The 12,783-nt window shown below is 39.5% G+C and overlaps 1 protein-coding gene across 2 annotated transcripts in view; it reads left to right on the top strand.

The window, feature by feature from the left end:
- LOC149836573 (enoyl-CoA delta isomerase 2, peroxisomal-like) overlaps positions 1-9,994 on the top strand; it is a 35,603-nt gene extending 25,609 nt beyond the window's left edge. For both annotated transcript variants that reach the window (XM_090007045.1, XM_090007046.1), the window contains one exon: positions 9,791-9,994. In XM_090007045.1, the coding sequence (XP_089863171.1) occupies positions 9,791-9,817 (27 nt within the window). In that variant the 3' untranslated portion in view covers positions 9,818-9,994. The remainder of the gene's footprint in view (positions 1-9,790) is intronic.
- Positions 9,995-12,783: the final 2,789 nt, after the last annotated feature.

Here is a 12,783-nt window from a genome sequence, read left to right as displayed (position 1 = left end):
ACTGAAGACGTACAAGTAGACATAAGTATAGAAGCAAAGGCAAAAACATAGATCTTTATTACGAAAGTCAAATATTTAGAATCCAGCTGTGCTGGTACATAAGCAAAGTTCTATTCTGTAATTATAAATGAGTTCACAGACTCCAACAAAACTGGGTGAGAGCTACTTCCCCTTAGGGATGGCTAGAGTACTTCCTAAGATATTCCCTTCTATTGCCTGTGCGCCTGAATCTGCGCTTAGGGGTGAAGGGAAGTGGCTCCTCGTAGGAGGGCTCCTGCCCGTAAAGGGGCATCGCCGGAGTATATTCCAGTGAGCCAAGACTATAATCTGAAGAATCCGTCGCAGATGTGTATGTGGGTGATACACCGCCCACTGGGTCTGTCGGAAATGGCGGTTGCTCGCCTGCAGTCAAAATTGCGATCTTGTTGTCATGCTCGGCCTTGTGGAGGCAAGCATCCACGGTGTGCCCAGTTTCTCCGCAGAAACCGCACTCCTCTGCTAACTCAGGGAGAACAAAATCTCCCGATGACTCCAGTGGTGTCTGATGGTGCACCCGAATGTGTGAAGGCGCAAAACCACCTTCTCGAGCATGCACTTCAGCCCACGTTGCTGCCAAGGGTATCTGGTAGGCGATTGGTAGTGGGCAGCCTTGCTCATCCGTAAAAACGGGTAGAGGAGGGCGGTTAGCCTAGTAACCAGCCCCGAACATCTCATGTCCGCCCCTCTCCCTTACGAAACGTTCATGTACTCTACGCGTGCTCCTACCGCGACCACCACTAGAACCAGTAAACGGATCCATCTATCCAACGATACTACGAATAAAACAAGAATATAATTTAGTCTAGACATGCTATAAAACATCAAAGACTTACTTACAGCGCGATGGGATACTCAATAATCAAGATTTCACCTCTTTCTGATCTGGCTCTGATACCAAGTTGTAACGCTCCAAAATTTCGACTTGTGATTTCGAAAACCTTTCAAAGATTTAAAGTTTTACCATTTAAAAAACGACAGCGGAAGACATTTATAAAGGAACACAAGTCAACAATCTTGGGTACGTTAGCTGGAAAACCATCATTCACATGTACACCAACTTAAATGAATTTAAGTAATAAGGCAATAGATTAAAAATCTGCAATTTATTACAAAATGAGCATTTTATTCCAAAGTTCAATAAATCTAAGAAAACTCCAAAAAGACCAAGAGCCAAGCCATCAGCAGAAAGAAGATGAATCTTGATCCATGTTTCACCACGCCATCGGCCGCCAGTGAAGTCCTACTCCTCACCTGCCCATGAAATGGGTCAATTTCATAACAAACTACTAGGTGCACGAACAGATAAGTAGAATGAAAATAAAATAGGACATTCGTGAGATAAGCAGTTATGATATTGTAGTCTATTCTAACAAATGTAATAAGTGAAAGAGCTGTTAGTTGAAGCAATGCAAGTCTCAGTCATCTACAACTATTCATGAAGATATTCCTTAAGTTCTGATATTAACTGGCCTGTGGGTACGCACAGACGCGAAACGTAGAAACACCCGAGACCGATCCGGGGGTTTATTATGTCAGGTGTTTTCATTAACCCGGATGGCTGACTGAGTCCGCTCCTAAGGGGACGGTCGGTGACCAAGAGAGTAAATCCCCAAAGGCATTCGTGGCCCATGGATGCATCCAACTTCTGCAGAAGTGCCTGAGAGTTACCACCTAGGATAATTTATAGTAATCCCAATTCCCCTAACTCCGATGACTGGGGAAAACCGAGTCTTTTGCCCGTGGGGTGGTTGTTAACAACCTGTCCATCAGAGTCTTTTTACCATCCATCCTCTCCCTTGATGATCCGTGAAGATCGGATGGGTACGACGAGGGTTTCTTAACCGCCGCCCCATCCTACATGCTCTGGTCCATTAGACCCACTCGAGCATCTTGCCTGTGAAGGCGAAAAGTCACCATTTATGTGATCTCAGCATTGTGCTAATTGCACTCATCGAGGTTGCTACAACCTCATCATCCCACCATCGTAACCCACATGGGACGTACTTGTTCAAAAGTACGATCGTACCTTCCTAAAGGTACAACTACGATGAGAGGGCAACATACTGTTTTATAATTCTTTTGGTTCTTACATGACATGTTTTGCTTTTCTGAGCAATTGGCCTGTGGAGACCGATATTATCACATCAAAATCAATAAAGTGTAGATTTCACACTTTAATATACTCCATGATCTTACACAGAATTCATACCGTACCAGACTTAAGGTTCAGTTACAATAGCAATTGCAGTGGTTTTGAGTCTATTCACAAAGTGTGTCTTTAAGTATGCAGTTTCAAAGGAATAAGCATGCATAATAGACAATTATGAGTTAATCAATCCTACACGTAAATAGGCATGCCAAGTAAACTACTTGATTCTTTCTAGAATGAGTCTACCCAAAGAATTTACATTATGCAATTTCAAAAGAATCACAAAGAGTAAAACTTTGACCAACCAATACTTCTTCAGATACGCAAGTATGAAAAATAACTATTATATCTCAGAAGTCTTATTTTATTTTGTTCATACATACTATTCGTGCGACTTTCCCCTACCTCGAGATGTCGTGCAGCTGCGTGCGTCTACGCGTGTAGATGATATGAGGCTCAGGCCGCGGAGCCAGAGCGGGGGGTCCGATGCGAGGTCTGCAACAGTGCTACACTAATTATTATGCGAAGAAAATAGAAGAAAACAAGCCTGCCTACAGGAAAAGAGAGAGGCAGCAGGGGTGTGCCCCTGCTGGCCGAAATAAAAAAAACGACAAAAGCGAGCCCTTGCATGCAGACAGCCGTGGGGTGACAGGGCTGAGCCCTCTGTCAAAAACACCAAGGCGGCAGGGGGGTCAGCACCTGTCAATCGCAAAGAAGCGGTAGGGGCTGAGCCCCTGCCGGCCAAATAAATGTGGCACCAGAATGCTAAAGTGGCAGGGGCTGAGCCCCTGCCTGCAAAAATGAATATGGCAGGGGCTGAGCCCCTGCACAACAAATAAGAAATGGCAGGGGTCACGGCCCCTGCCTGCCACAAAAAGAATGGTAAGGGCCTTGGCCCTTACCTGACGAGAATGGGGAAATGGCAGGGGCCCCAGCCCTTGCCTGTCAAAAAAGTGGGGAATGGCAGGGCCCCAGCCCCTGCCTGAAGAATTAAGGGACGGCAGGGGCCTCGACCCCTGCCAGAAACACCTACGAATGGCAGGGGTCTCGACCCCTGCCTGGCAAAAATCATGGAGCCGCAGGGGTGTCCGGCCCCCTGCGTGCCGAGGGTCAAGAGCAGCAGGGGGGGGGGGTATTCCCTGCCCTCCAAGAGGCCAAGAGGCGGCAGGGGAAAGCCCCTGCATGCCGGAGAATAGAAAACGACAGGGGCATTGCCCCTGCCTACCGGAGATCGAGAGGCGGCAGGGGCTAACCCCTGCCAGAGAGAGAGAGAGTGTTCGGGGGTGACAGGGGGCAGCCGACCTTCTGTCGGATTCCCTATCACCCCCGGAGGTGGGGGAGTGTCGCAGGGCCATTGATGCCCTGCCGGCACTCCGGCGCACCCCTAGAGGGAAGAGGGGACGACAGGGGCCTTGCAGGCCACCTGTCGGCCCTCCGATGATTACCGATGAGGCGGGTGGGCACGGCAGGGGCTGTGCGCCGCCTGCCGGCCTCCCGGTGAGGTGACAGAGAGGGGGGTGAGGAAGAGAAGAGGGAGGAGAAGAGAAGAGGGAGGATGGCGTACCTGGGAGCGGTGGTCGGCGTCGGCGACGTGCGCAGCAGGGAGGAGACCGGCGCGGAGGGGGGGGGGGCGAGGGCTGCGAGAGGGAGGCGTGACTCCCCTCGCCCTCCAACCTCTCTCTTAAAGGCGCAGGGGGGGCACCGGAAGGGGAAACCCCTGGTGGGTTTCCCTAATCTTCCCGCAAGCGAAGGGGGGTGGATTGCGGCGCCCGAAAGCTCGGGTGAGCTCGGGTTAGGTAAAACCCTAATAAAAAAGGGGCCCAGATCGGGTCCGGACCCGACCCGGCCCGGGTCCAATTTTTTTTCTTTTTTTTTAAATAGGGTTTTAGATGTTATCTGATTGGAGCACACATGGGAGGTTGGCATGTCTGTACTGCATGAAGGATATAAAATCTTTTAGATTGACGCATGGAAGGAAGTCATGTTGGTTTGATTGTTACCATCGATTTCTACCTAGTGACCATCCGTTCCGACGATAAAGGAATATATTCCGAGCAGGGACAACTGTAATGGAAGGTCCACCTATAAGGTTGTCTGACATAGAGATTTTAAGTCGATTACGATACTTTCCATATGGAGTGACAGATGCCCGTAGTCCAACGCCCTTCCTTGGATTTGGGAAGGATCACAATTGGATAAAGAAATCTATATTTTGGGAACTACCATATTGGTCGACCTTATTGATACGGCATAATTTGGAAGTGATGCATGTGGAGAAAAATATGTTTGATAACGTGTTCAATACATTAATGAATATCAAAGAAAAAATGAAGGATAATCTGAAGGCCCATATGGATTTAAAAGTAATATGTAAAAGACCATAATTGGAACTCAAAGAGTACAATGAAAAAGTACTGAAACCAAAGGCAAGGTACGTGCTTGGTCCAGATCAAGTAAAGCAGGTATGTAAATGATTGAGACAGTTGAGATTTTCAGATAGATACGTCTCTAACTTTGCTCGGGCTGTAAAAAAAGATGAGGGACAATTATGTAGGTTGAAGAGCCATGATTGTCATATCATTATGCAACGGTTAATTCCCCTAGTATTCCATGATATGTTAGACAAACCTATATAGGCGGTATTATTCGAGTTGAGTAGATTTTTTAAAACATTGTGCGCATCGGAAGTTGTAGTAACTGAGGTAAATAATCTCAAGGATTATATCATCACTACTATTTTTCAGCTAGAGAAAATATTTCTGCCAGCATTTTTCGATGTTATGGAACATGTGATCATACATTTGCCATAGAAACTTAGGGTTGGTGGTCCTGTGCAATATCGGTAGATGTACCCATTTGAAAGGTATTTTTTTTTATATTTTTCTCTTCAATGCTATTGGAAAATTTTCGTATTACGAGATATATATTATTGACAGATGCATGTTTGACCTCAAAAAAAAGGTTCAGAATAAAGCAAGAGTGGAGGGTTCGATTTGTGAGGCGTACACTTTAGAAGAGATTTTAAATTTCTCATTTATGTACTTTAAACCTCACATTCCAATACGTTACACTTGCCCATCTCGTAATGATGATGGTGAACAATTTATTGTAACTGACAAACTGTCGATATTTCAACCACTTGAGCATGCCTTTGGTAGTTGCCAGTCAAGACTCTTGGAAGATCGAGAGCAAGACGCATCACAAATCTATATCCTTTTTAATTGCTCAGCGATCAACCCCTACATCAAGTAAGTATACTTAATATGTAACACTCAGTTCTATACGTGCATACATGGTTCGATAATATAAATATTTGTTAAGTGCAGACGATTTGATCTGGAGTTGCGAAGAGAACTTCCACATCTTACTGATTCAGAAGTACAGAAAAAACATGAAAATAAGTTTGTGGCATGATTGAAAGAGTTGGTAAGGACACTGACATACATTCTTTTCTTGTAAACAACAATAAATTACTTAATTGGTCGTGATCACAGCCATTGTTTATGCTTGTAGGTTCGCTATGGTGATGTTAATGACCAAGGAATATGTGATTTACAAAATGGTCTGACCAAAGTTATGCAATGTTACAACGGATACATCGTAAATAGTTACCGATTTCATACAAAAGACTACAGTGTAAACAAGTCAACGATGAATAGTAGCGTGTGTGTCAAGGGTAGTAGCTATGGTGAAAATGAAAATGACTACTACGGTGTTATAGAAAAAATAATGGAGTTGACTTACTTTGGCATAAATAATAGAGTAACTTTATTAAAGTGTCATTGGTTTGATCCCACAACAACAAGAGTCGACAAAGCCTCAGGCATTGTAGAAGTGAATCATAAATCAAGGTTTTGAACATATGAACCATTCATATTAGCCTCACAAGCTCAATAAGTTTACTATACTTCATATCCGAATACAAGAAAGTCAGATAGAAATGAATGATGAGCAGTTTGCAAGGTGAAGTCTAAACTATACCCCGAGTATGATCAATTATAAGAAGACAAGATTGTTGAAGATGGTTATTACTATCAATTAGATGATATGTATGACTTTGCTTCTGGTAACGATGTCGCACATGGTATGCATGTCATATCTCCATTGCCGATAACACACATATGGAAGAATGCGATCCAAATGATATACCAAGTGGATGGGCGCCCAATAAAGAAGAAAAATAAGAGGATGAAGAGGAGGAGGAGAAAAAAGAAGAATATGAAAGTCAAACAAGTGATGAGAAAGCATACTTGAGATAGTGAAATACATCTTGTAATATATATCATATGTTTGAATGTATTGCAATCTTTTAGAGTTGTGTAACTGATCCAATTATATTGTAAGTTAAGGATAAGTTATCTATAATTAGCAAGTGATGTCATATCTTATGTTTTAATGTATTGCAATATTTGATGTGAATGATTTGAATGTATTACAATGATTTGAATGATTTGAATGTATTGCATAAAGTTATTTTTGATTTGATTGTGTATCCATGAAGATATAGAGTTGTATAACTGATCCAAATAAAATTTTTATTTGTTAGAATATGGTTCATGGATGTTATAGTGGTCGATCATCCAGTGGTAGTCAGTCTCAGCCTTCATCTTCATGGGTTGCTTTGATAAGTATATCATTTAACTAATTATATACTTGATTAGTTTAAATGTGCATTGTGTAAATTTCTAACTCATTTTTCTATAAATGATGTTTCACCTGCACATAACCCACCTACACCAACTATTCATACACGTTACAAGACAACGCTGGATGCAGGGTCTTCTCAGTCTGACACACGATGACTCATTCAAATAGTGTATATCGATAATCGACTGTAAGTATTTCAGTTTCACTTATCCAATACTTATCTTATAAATAGTGTATATCGATAGTTAATGTGTAACAATTCATGTGCAGTGCGATGTTCGAGCCATAAGAAGTAATATGAAAGATTAGACAATCACTAGTTGAAAATCTACCAGGACCGATCGCTCAATAAAAAGAGTACCCGAAGGAGGTGTTGGAATAATTGTGGTCTTCATTCATGGTATACAATCATTTATCATAGCTAATGTGTTTCATATTTAATTTTTTGTTATAGTCATGTCTACTAACTTTCTAAAATTGTTTGTAGGCTTCGAATCGCTTCGCGACTGTGATGGAGGAGAAGGACGTGAAGCGGGTGTGACAGAAGTTAGGCTGTCAGTCGATTTGCAAACATGATGCACAATATGAAGACTGCAATAATAAAAGCATATGGTGGGATAGATGATCCACTGCAGTGGAAGGGCCATGACCCTCCTACTATCAGGTGAGATTTTTGGGATGCAATGTGCGACAAGTGGGTGGGGCATGAATTTCGAAACCGCTCAGCAAAGGCTGCATAAAACTGAGTGAAGATGCACGATGTCCATCTACACACAGGTGGATCTAGGACTTTTGGGAGCCACTTGAAGGAAATGGTAACTCATTAATATATATTGTCAAATTTATAAGTATTGTTGCATACTTTTTAAATGATTTTTTTATCATTTAACATCTCAGAAAGCAAAAAAAGGAGGCATTGTGCCTTACAAGGATGTGTTTGTTGAAACACATAAACGTAAGAGCACAAGAGAGTTCGTATCAGAAAAGGCAACAACGACAACAATATATATTTATTATATTAATTAACATTGTAATATACAAGTTACCATGAACATTGTAATTGTTAATTATTAATCCATACTGTAATCATTACTTTGTAGGAGTCATACGAGCAACAGATGGTAGAGCGATTTGGCGATAACTTCACTCAGCATCTGCCTTTTGATCATGCAGTATGGGTGACTGCAACCGATGATCCCAAAAAGGGTCGTGTGTTTAGGTTTGAAAGTAATATGAACACCACACCAGTCGTTGCCTCCTCCAGCCAGGGCTCTCAAAGTTCTCCCGCCAACATCAACTCTAAGCGTCTGATTGACCCTACTAATTCTTGGGATGGTGTCCGTCAGCTTGTTAAGGACACAATGCGTGACTATTTATATGAAGCAATTTTTGACGTTGTCCGTAATGAGTTGTGCAGCTTTTTTTGGAACAGGGAAATTTTGTCTGCAACTGCCTGTCAGGTATGAAAGTTTCATGTCATTTGTTTCATGTCGATAGATTTCAAGCAAGTATATGCATAAATGCATCACATATGAATATGATTTCATCACTATGAAAGTTTTTGACTGCCTTATAACACATATATGCATGATTGAATCACTATAAAAATTTTTTGACAACATTAGAACACATATATAAGTACGATTTCATCACTATGAAATTGTTTGACTGCCTTAGAACACATATATGCATGATTGAATTACTATGAGAGTTTTTTGACAACATTATAACACATATAAGCATGATTTCATCACTATGAAAGTTTTCAACTGCCTTATAACACATATATGCATGATTGAATCACTATGAAAGTTTTTTGACAATATTAGAACACATATATGCATGATTGAATCATTATGAAAGTTTTTTGACAACCTTTGAACACATATATGCATGATTGAATCACTAGGAGAGTTTTTTGAAAACATTAGAACACATATAAGCATGATTTTATTACTATGAAAGTTTTTGACAACCTTAGAACACAAATATGCATGCTTGAAGCACTATGAGAGTTTTTTGACAATATTAGAACACATATAAGCATGATTTCATCACTATGAAAGTTTTTGACTGCCTTATAACTCATATATGCATGATTGAATCACTATGAAAGTTTTTTCATAACATTAGAACACATATAAGCATGATTTCATCACAATGAAAGTTTTTTGACTGCCTTATAACACATATATGCATGATTGAATCACTATGAAAGTTTTTTCACAACCTTTGAACACATATATGCATTATTTCATCACTATGAAAGTTTTTGACAACCTTAGAACACAAAGATTCATGCTTAAAGCACTATGAGAGTTTTTTGAAAGCATTAGAATACATATAAGCATGATTTCATCACTATGAAAGTTTTTGACTGCCTTATAACACATATATGCATAATTGAATCACTATGAAAGTTTTGTCACAACAATAGAACATATATAAGCATGATTCCATCACTATGAAAGTTTTTTTATTGCGGTTTAACACATATATAAGCATGATTTCATCACTATGAAATTGTTTGACTGCCTTAGAACTCATATATGCATGCTTAAATCACTATGAAAAATTTTTGACAACATTAGAACACATATATGCATAATTGAATTACTATGAGGGTTTTTGACAACATTAGAACACTTATAAGCATGATTGTGATACAAAAGACATTTATTTGACAACCTTATAACCCATATATGCATGTTTGAATCACTATGATATTTTTTTGACAACCTTAGAACACATATCTGCATGATTGAATCACTATGGATTTTTTTCTGTCAGTCTTAGAAGACATATCTGAATTTTGTTAATGTCCTTCACTTTATTGCTAGCTAGTCTATGTGTAATTCATTCATGTTACTTTGATTGACTTAGATTATGTGCATTGCATATAATTTATTTCATTATATTTTGTTTATCAATACTAACCTTTTTTTTCTCTTGTAGGATGCTAGAGATAATCAGCGTAGATGAGCTGATAGAGGCCTGGATGAAGGGGCAGATCGAGACAATGAAGAAGATGATGCTCAGAATTTTGGCGATAATTAGATTCATGTGTTGAATTTATTGTACCTTCTTATTGTTTCAAAAGAAACTCTTTGTAAATGTTCACTTGTAAATAATTAGAACTTGGCGAAGATTATAGTGGATCGATAAATTGTTTCAACTACTTTGTATATGTATTTTTTATGTGTACTTTATTTTTTATACACAGGATATATAAATTGTATAACGAGAAAATTTTTCTCGATATTTATATTTCAAACAATTTTTTTTTTTAGTTTTGCTATGGATTAGCGACGGATAGTATCCGTCGCTAATTAGTACCGGCCTCCAATTTAGCGACGGATTAGGAACGAATATTTATCCATCGCAAAACTAAATTGGTCGATGTTTTGAGATGGATTGTAATCCGTCGCAATTCCGTCACTACAATAGAGATGAAATTAGCGACAAATTACAATCCGTCGCAAAACCAAATCCCTGTGAATTAGTGACGGCCTTATAACGGATCATGGCATTCGCCAATCCGTCACAAATTAGCGACGAAAGTAGCGACAAATATTCTTCATCGCTAATTAGCGACTAAGAATTTGACATGAAAGTTATCCGTTGCTAGTTCATCGCTAAACTGTTTAGCGATGGATTAGCGATAAATTACGTCTGTCACTAATGCGCAGATTTTTTGTAGTTTTAGAAACCTAGATCAATTTGGTCTTATCCATGAGCCGAGACAAAGAGTTCCCACATAACCCCCTCATTAACGAGGGAGCTCTCCCTCCCACACGACTCAGCACATGGGAAGAGGAAGAGCCCTCTTAATGGAGTCGCTTCCTCTCTCCCACTTTGGGAAGAGAAAGGGACTCTCCCTTGTGGTGACCTAGCCAAACTGAGTGGCTCGAGCCCACCAAGCTTAGCTCAGTACGGGTTTTACACATAACTTGGGCTCATTATGAGCTCGAACTTGCTTAGCTCGCCACAAGAATAAGTCAAGCTTGAACACTTCAAGCTCGGCTGGTTCAGCTTGTTTACCAGCCCTTAGCATGGGACATTATTGGTTCCGTGCTCCCAGGGTTGTCCTGTGTGTACTGCTGCTGGAACGCTTTGTCCCAGCGGCGGGATTTGTCAGCATATCAATCACGCCGTTAGGGTGCGTTTGCATCATATAGAAAGAGATTCCATGTGGCTTTCAGCGCTGAGTCTCCCACCAACTGAAAGGGAGTCCGACCTACCCTTTGTTGCTGCAACATTTCAAGCTATAATTTTTTCTTTCCAAAAACATTGACTTCTCTTTTGTTAATTACAAACATGTCCTTAGTAATGGAGAGCAGATCAAGTCATATTTTATGTAACAAATCGTCTATTATATTGGGACCCACTGTGCATCTCACTTGAGAACGATGAGTGGCCTCACATTCCCATAAATTGAGATGTGCGGTGGGGATTGAATATAACCGTAGAATCAGTCATAGACAACGTCGCATGATCTGTCAACAACCATTGGCCTAACTCATTAAGGTTCAACTTGACTCAAACCGGACCAGTCAACCGGCTTGTGGCCCACGAAAGATCTGGTCATATTGTACATTGTATTCAATAGTAACCTGTCAATAGTAAGGACGCAAATCTCCTTTAAAAAAAACAGTAAGGATGGAAATGGGTCAGATCCAAGATGAAGGTTTTGCAATTTTTGGTAATTCCAATCCGAATCCACAAATATTTAAATATCGGATCCGAACCATTTGCATCACTAATCAATAGGACAGATAGCCAAAAAGACAAATAGACACAAGTGGGACCTACTCATGTTTTTCTTTAAACACAAACAACTGGTCTAAGCTGAGCATGAGCCAGGGTTTTAACTGTTTGAATATCTGATGTTCCAATGCTACCTTACTATTTGTTGTGCTGACATTTCAAAGTCACCTAACATGTACTACGACCAATGTCACAAATATTGTAAATGTCTTGTAAATTTCAATGATTGATATACTATCTGAAAAATATGATATTTTCAGAATATCACCCATTTTGAAATTGTCACATTTTTATTGTGATGTTATTGTAAAAAAACTTATTTTTTTAATTATTTATGTTTTTATTCAGACTATGTCTTTTGTATTATATATATATATATAATTTTCTTCATATTTTTCAAAAAAGAAAGAATTATGTTTGGAGTGGATTTCAAATTTTAGACTCGTTTGAAAAACACGTAGGTTATGGAGAAATAGGACTCTCAAAGCCGACTCCATGCAGTTGGGATAAGGCTTTATGATGATGATGATGCAAAAAATATAATTTCATAGGTAAGAAAAAATATACTTGAACACATTCATATCTGACCACTTTTTGGACCCGACCCAAATGGTTATATGCACTTTATACCCAAACTAGTTTGCACTCGGTTTATATATAAAACCCATTTCATATCCAACCCTAACCATTTTGGACTCGATCCATGACATGAATTGACCTCAAACCCGATCGATTATAGACAAAATGGTTTTTTCTTAAAAAAAATAGACAAAGTGGGTTTTTCCTAAAAAAAAAAGAGACAAAATGGCATTATACCCCAAATTGCCACCTACCTTTTTATATATCCATCACCAGCATTGATCCAGTTATTATCATGGTTAAAGTGAACAACAATCTTTAGGAATAATTATTCAAGAACTTATTGATTTTGATTGGTTTTGATTGATTTTTTTTTATTTTAACGTGATATATTTAATTAATCAGTATTCAAGTAATGTTTTTTTTTTCTAAATTTTGACATATTTTAGAGTAATGGTTATTATATTTTTTCAATTTGCAAATGTTCATAGGAGAGTTTTGTTAGCGTACATCCCTGTTAAGGGATACTATATAACCAGATTAAAAGCAAGTATGTTCAAGACTTCACCCTCTTATACCCACCACGATTTATACCTGAACTC

The sequence above is a fragment of the Nuphar pumila genome, chromosome 5 (assembly GCF_984573655.1).
Source record: "Nuphar pumila chromosome 5, dmNupPumi1.hap1.1, whole genome shotgun sequence".
Classification (NCBI taxonomy): domain Eukaryota; kingdom Viridiplantae; phylum Streptophyta; class Magnoliopsida; order Nymphaeales; family Nymphaeaceae; genus Nuphar; species Nuphar pumila.
Note: the sequence above shows the minus strand (reverse complement) of the source record. Positions and strands in the feature narration are given on the sequence as shown.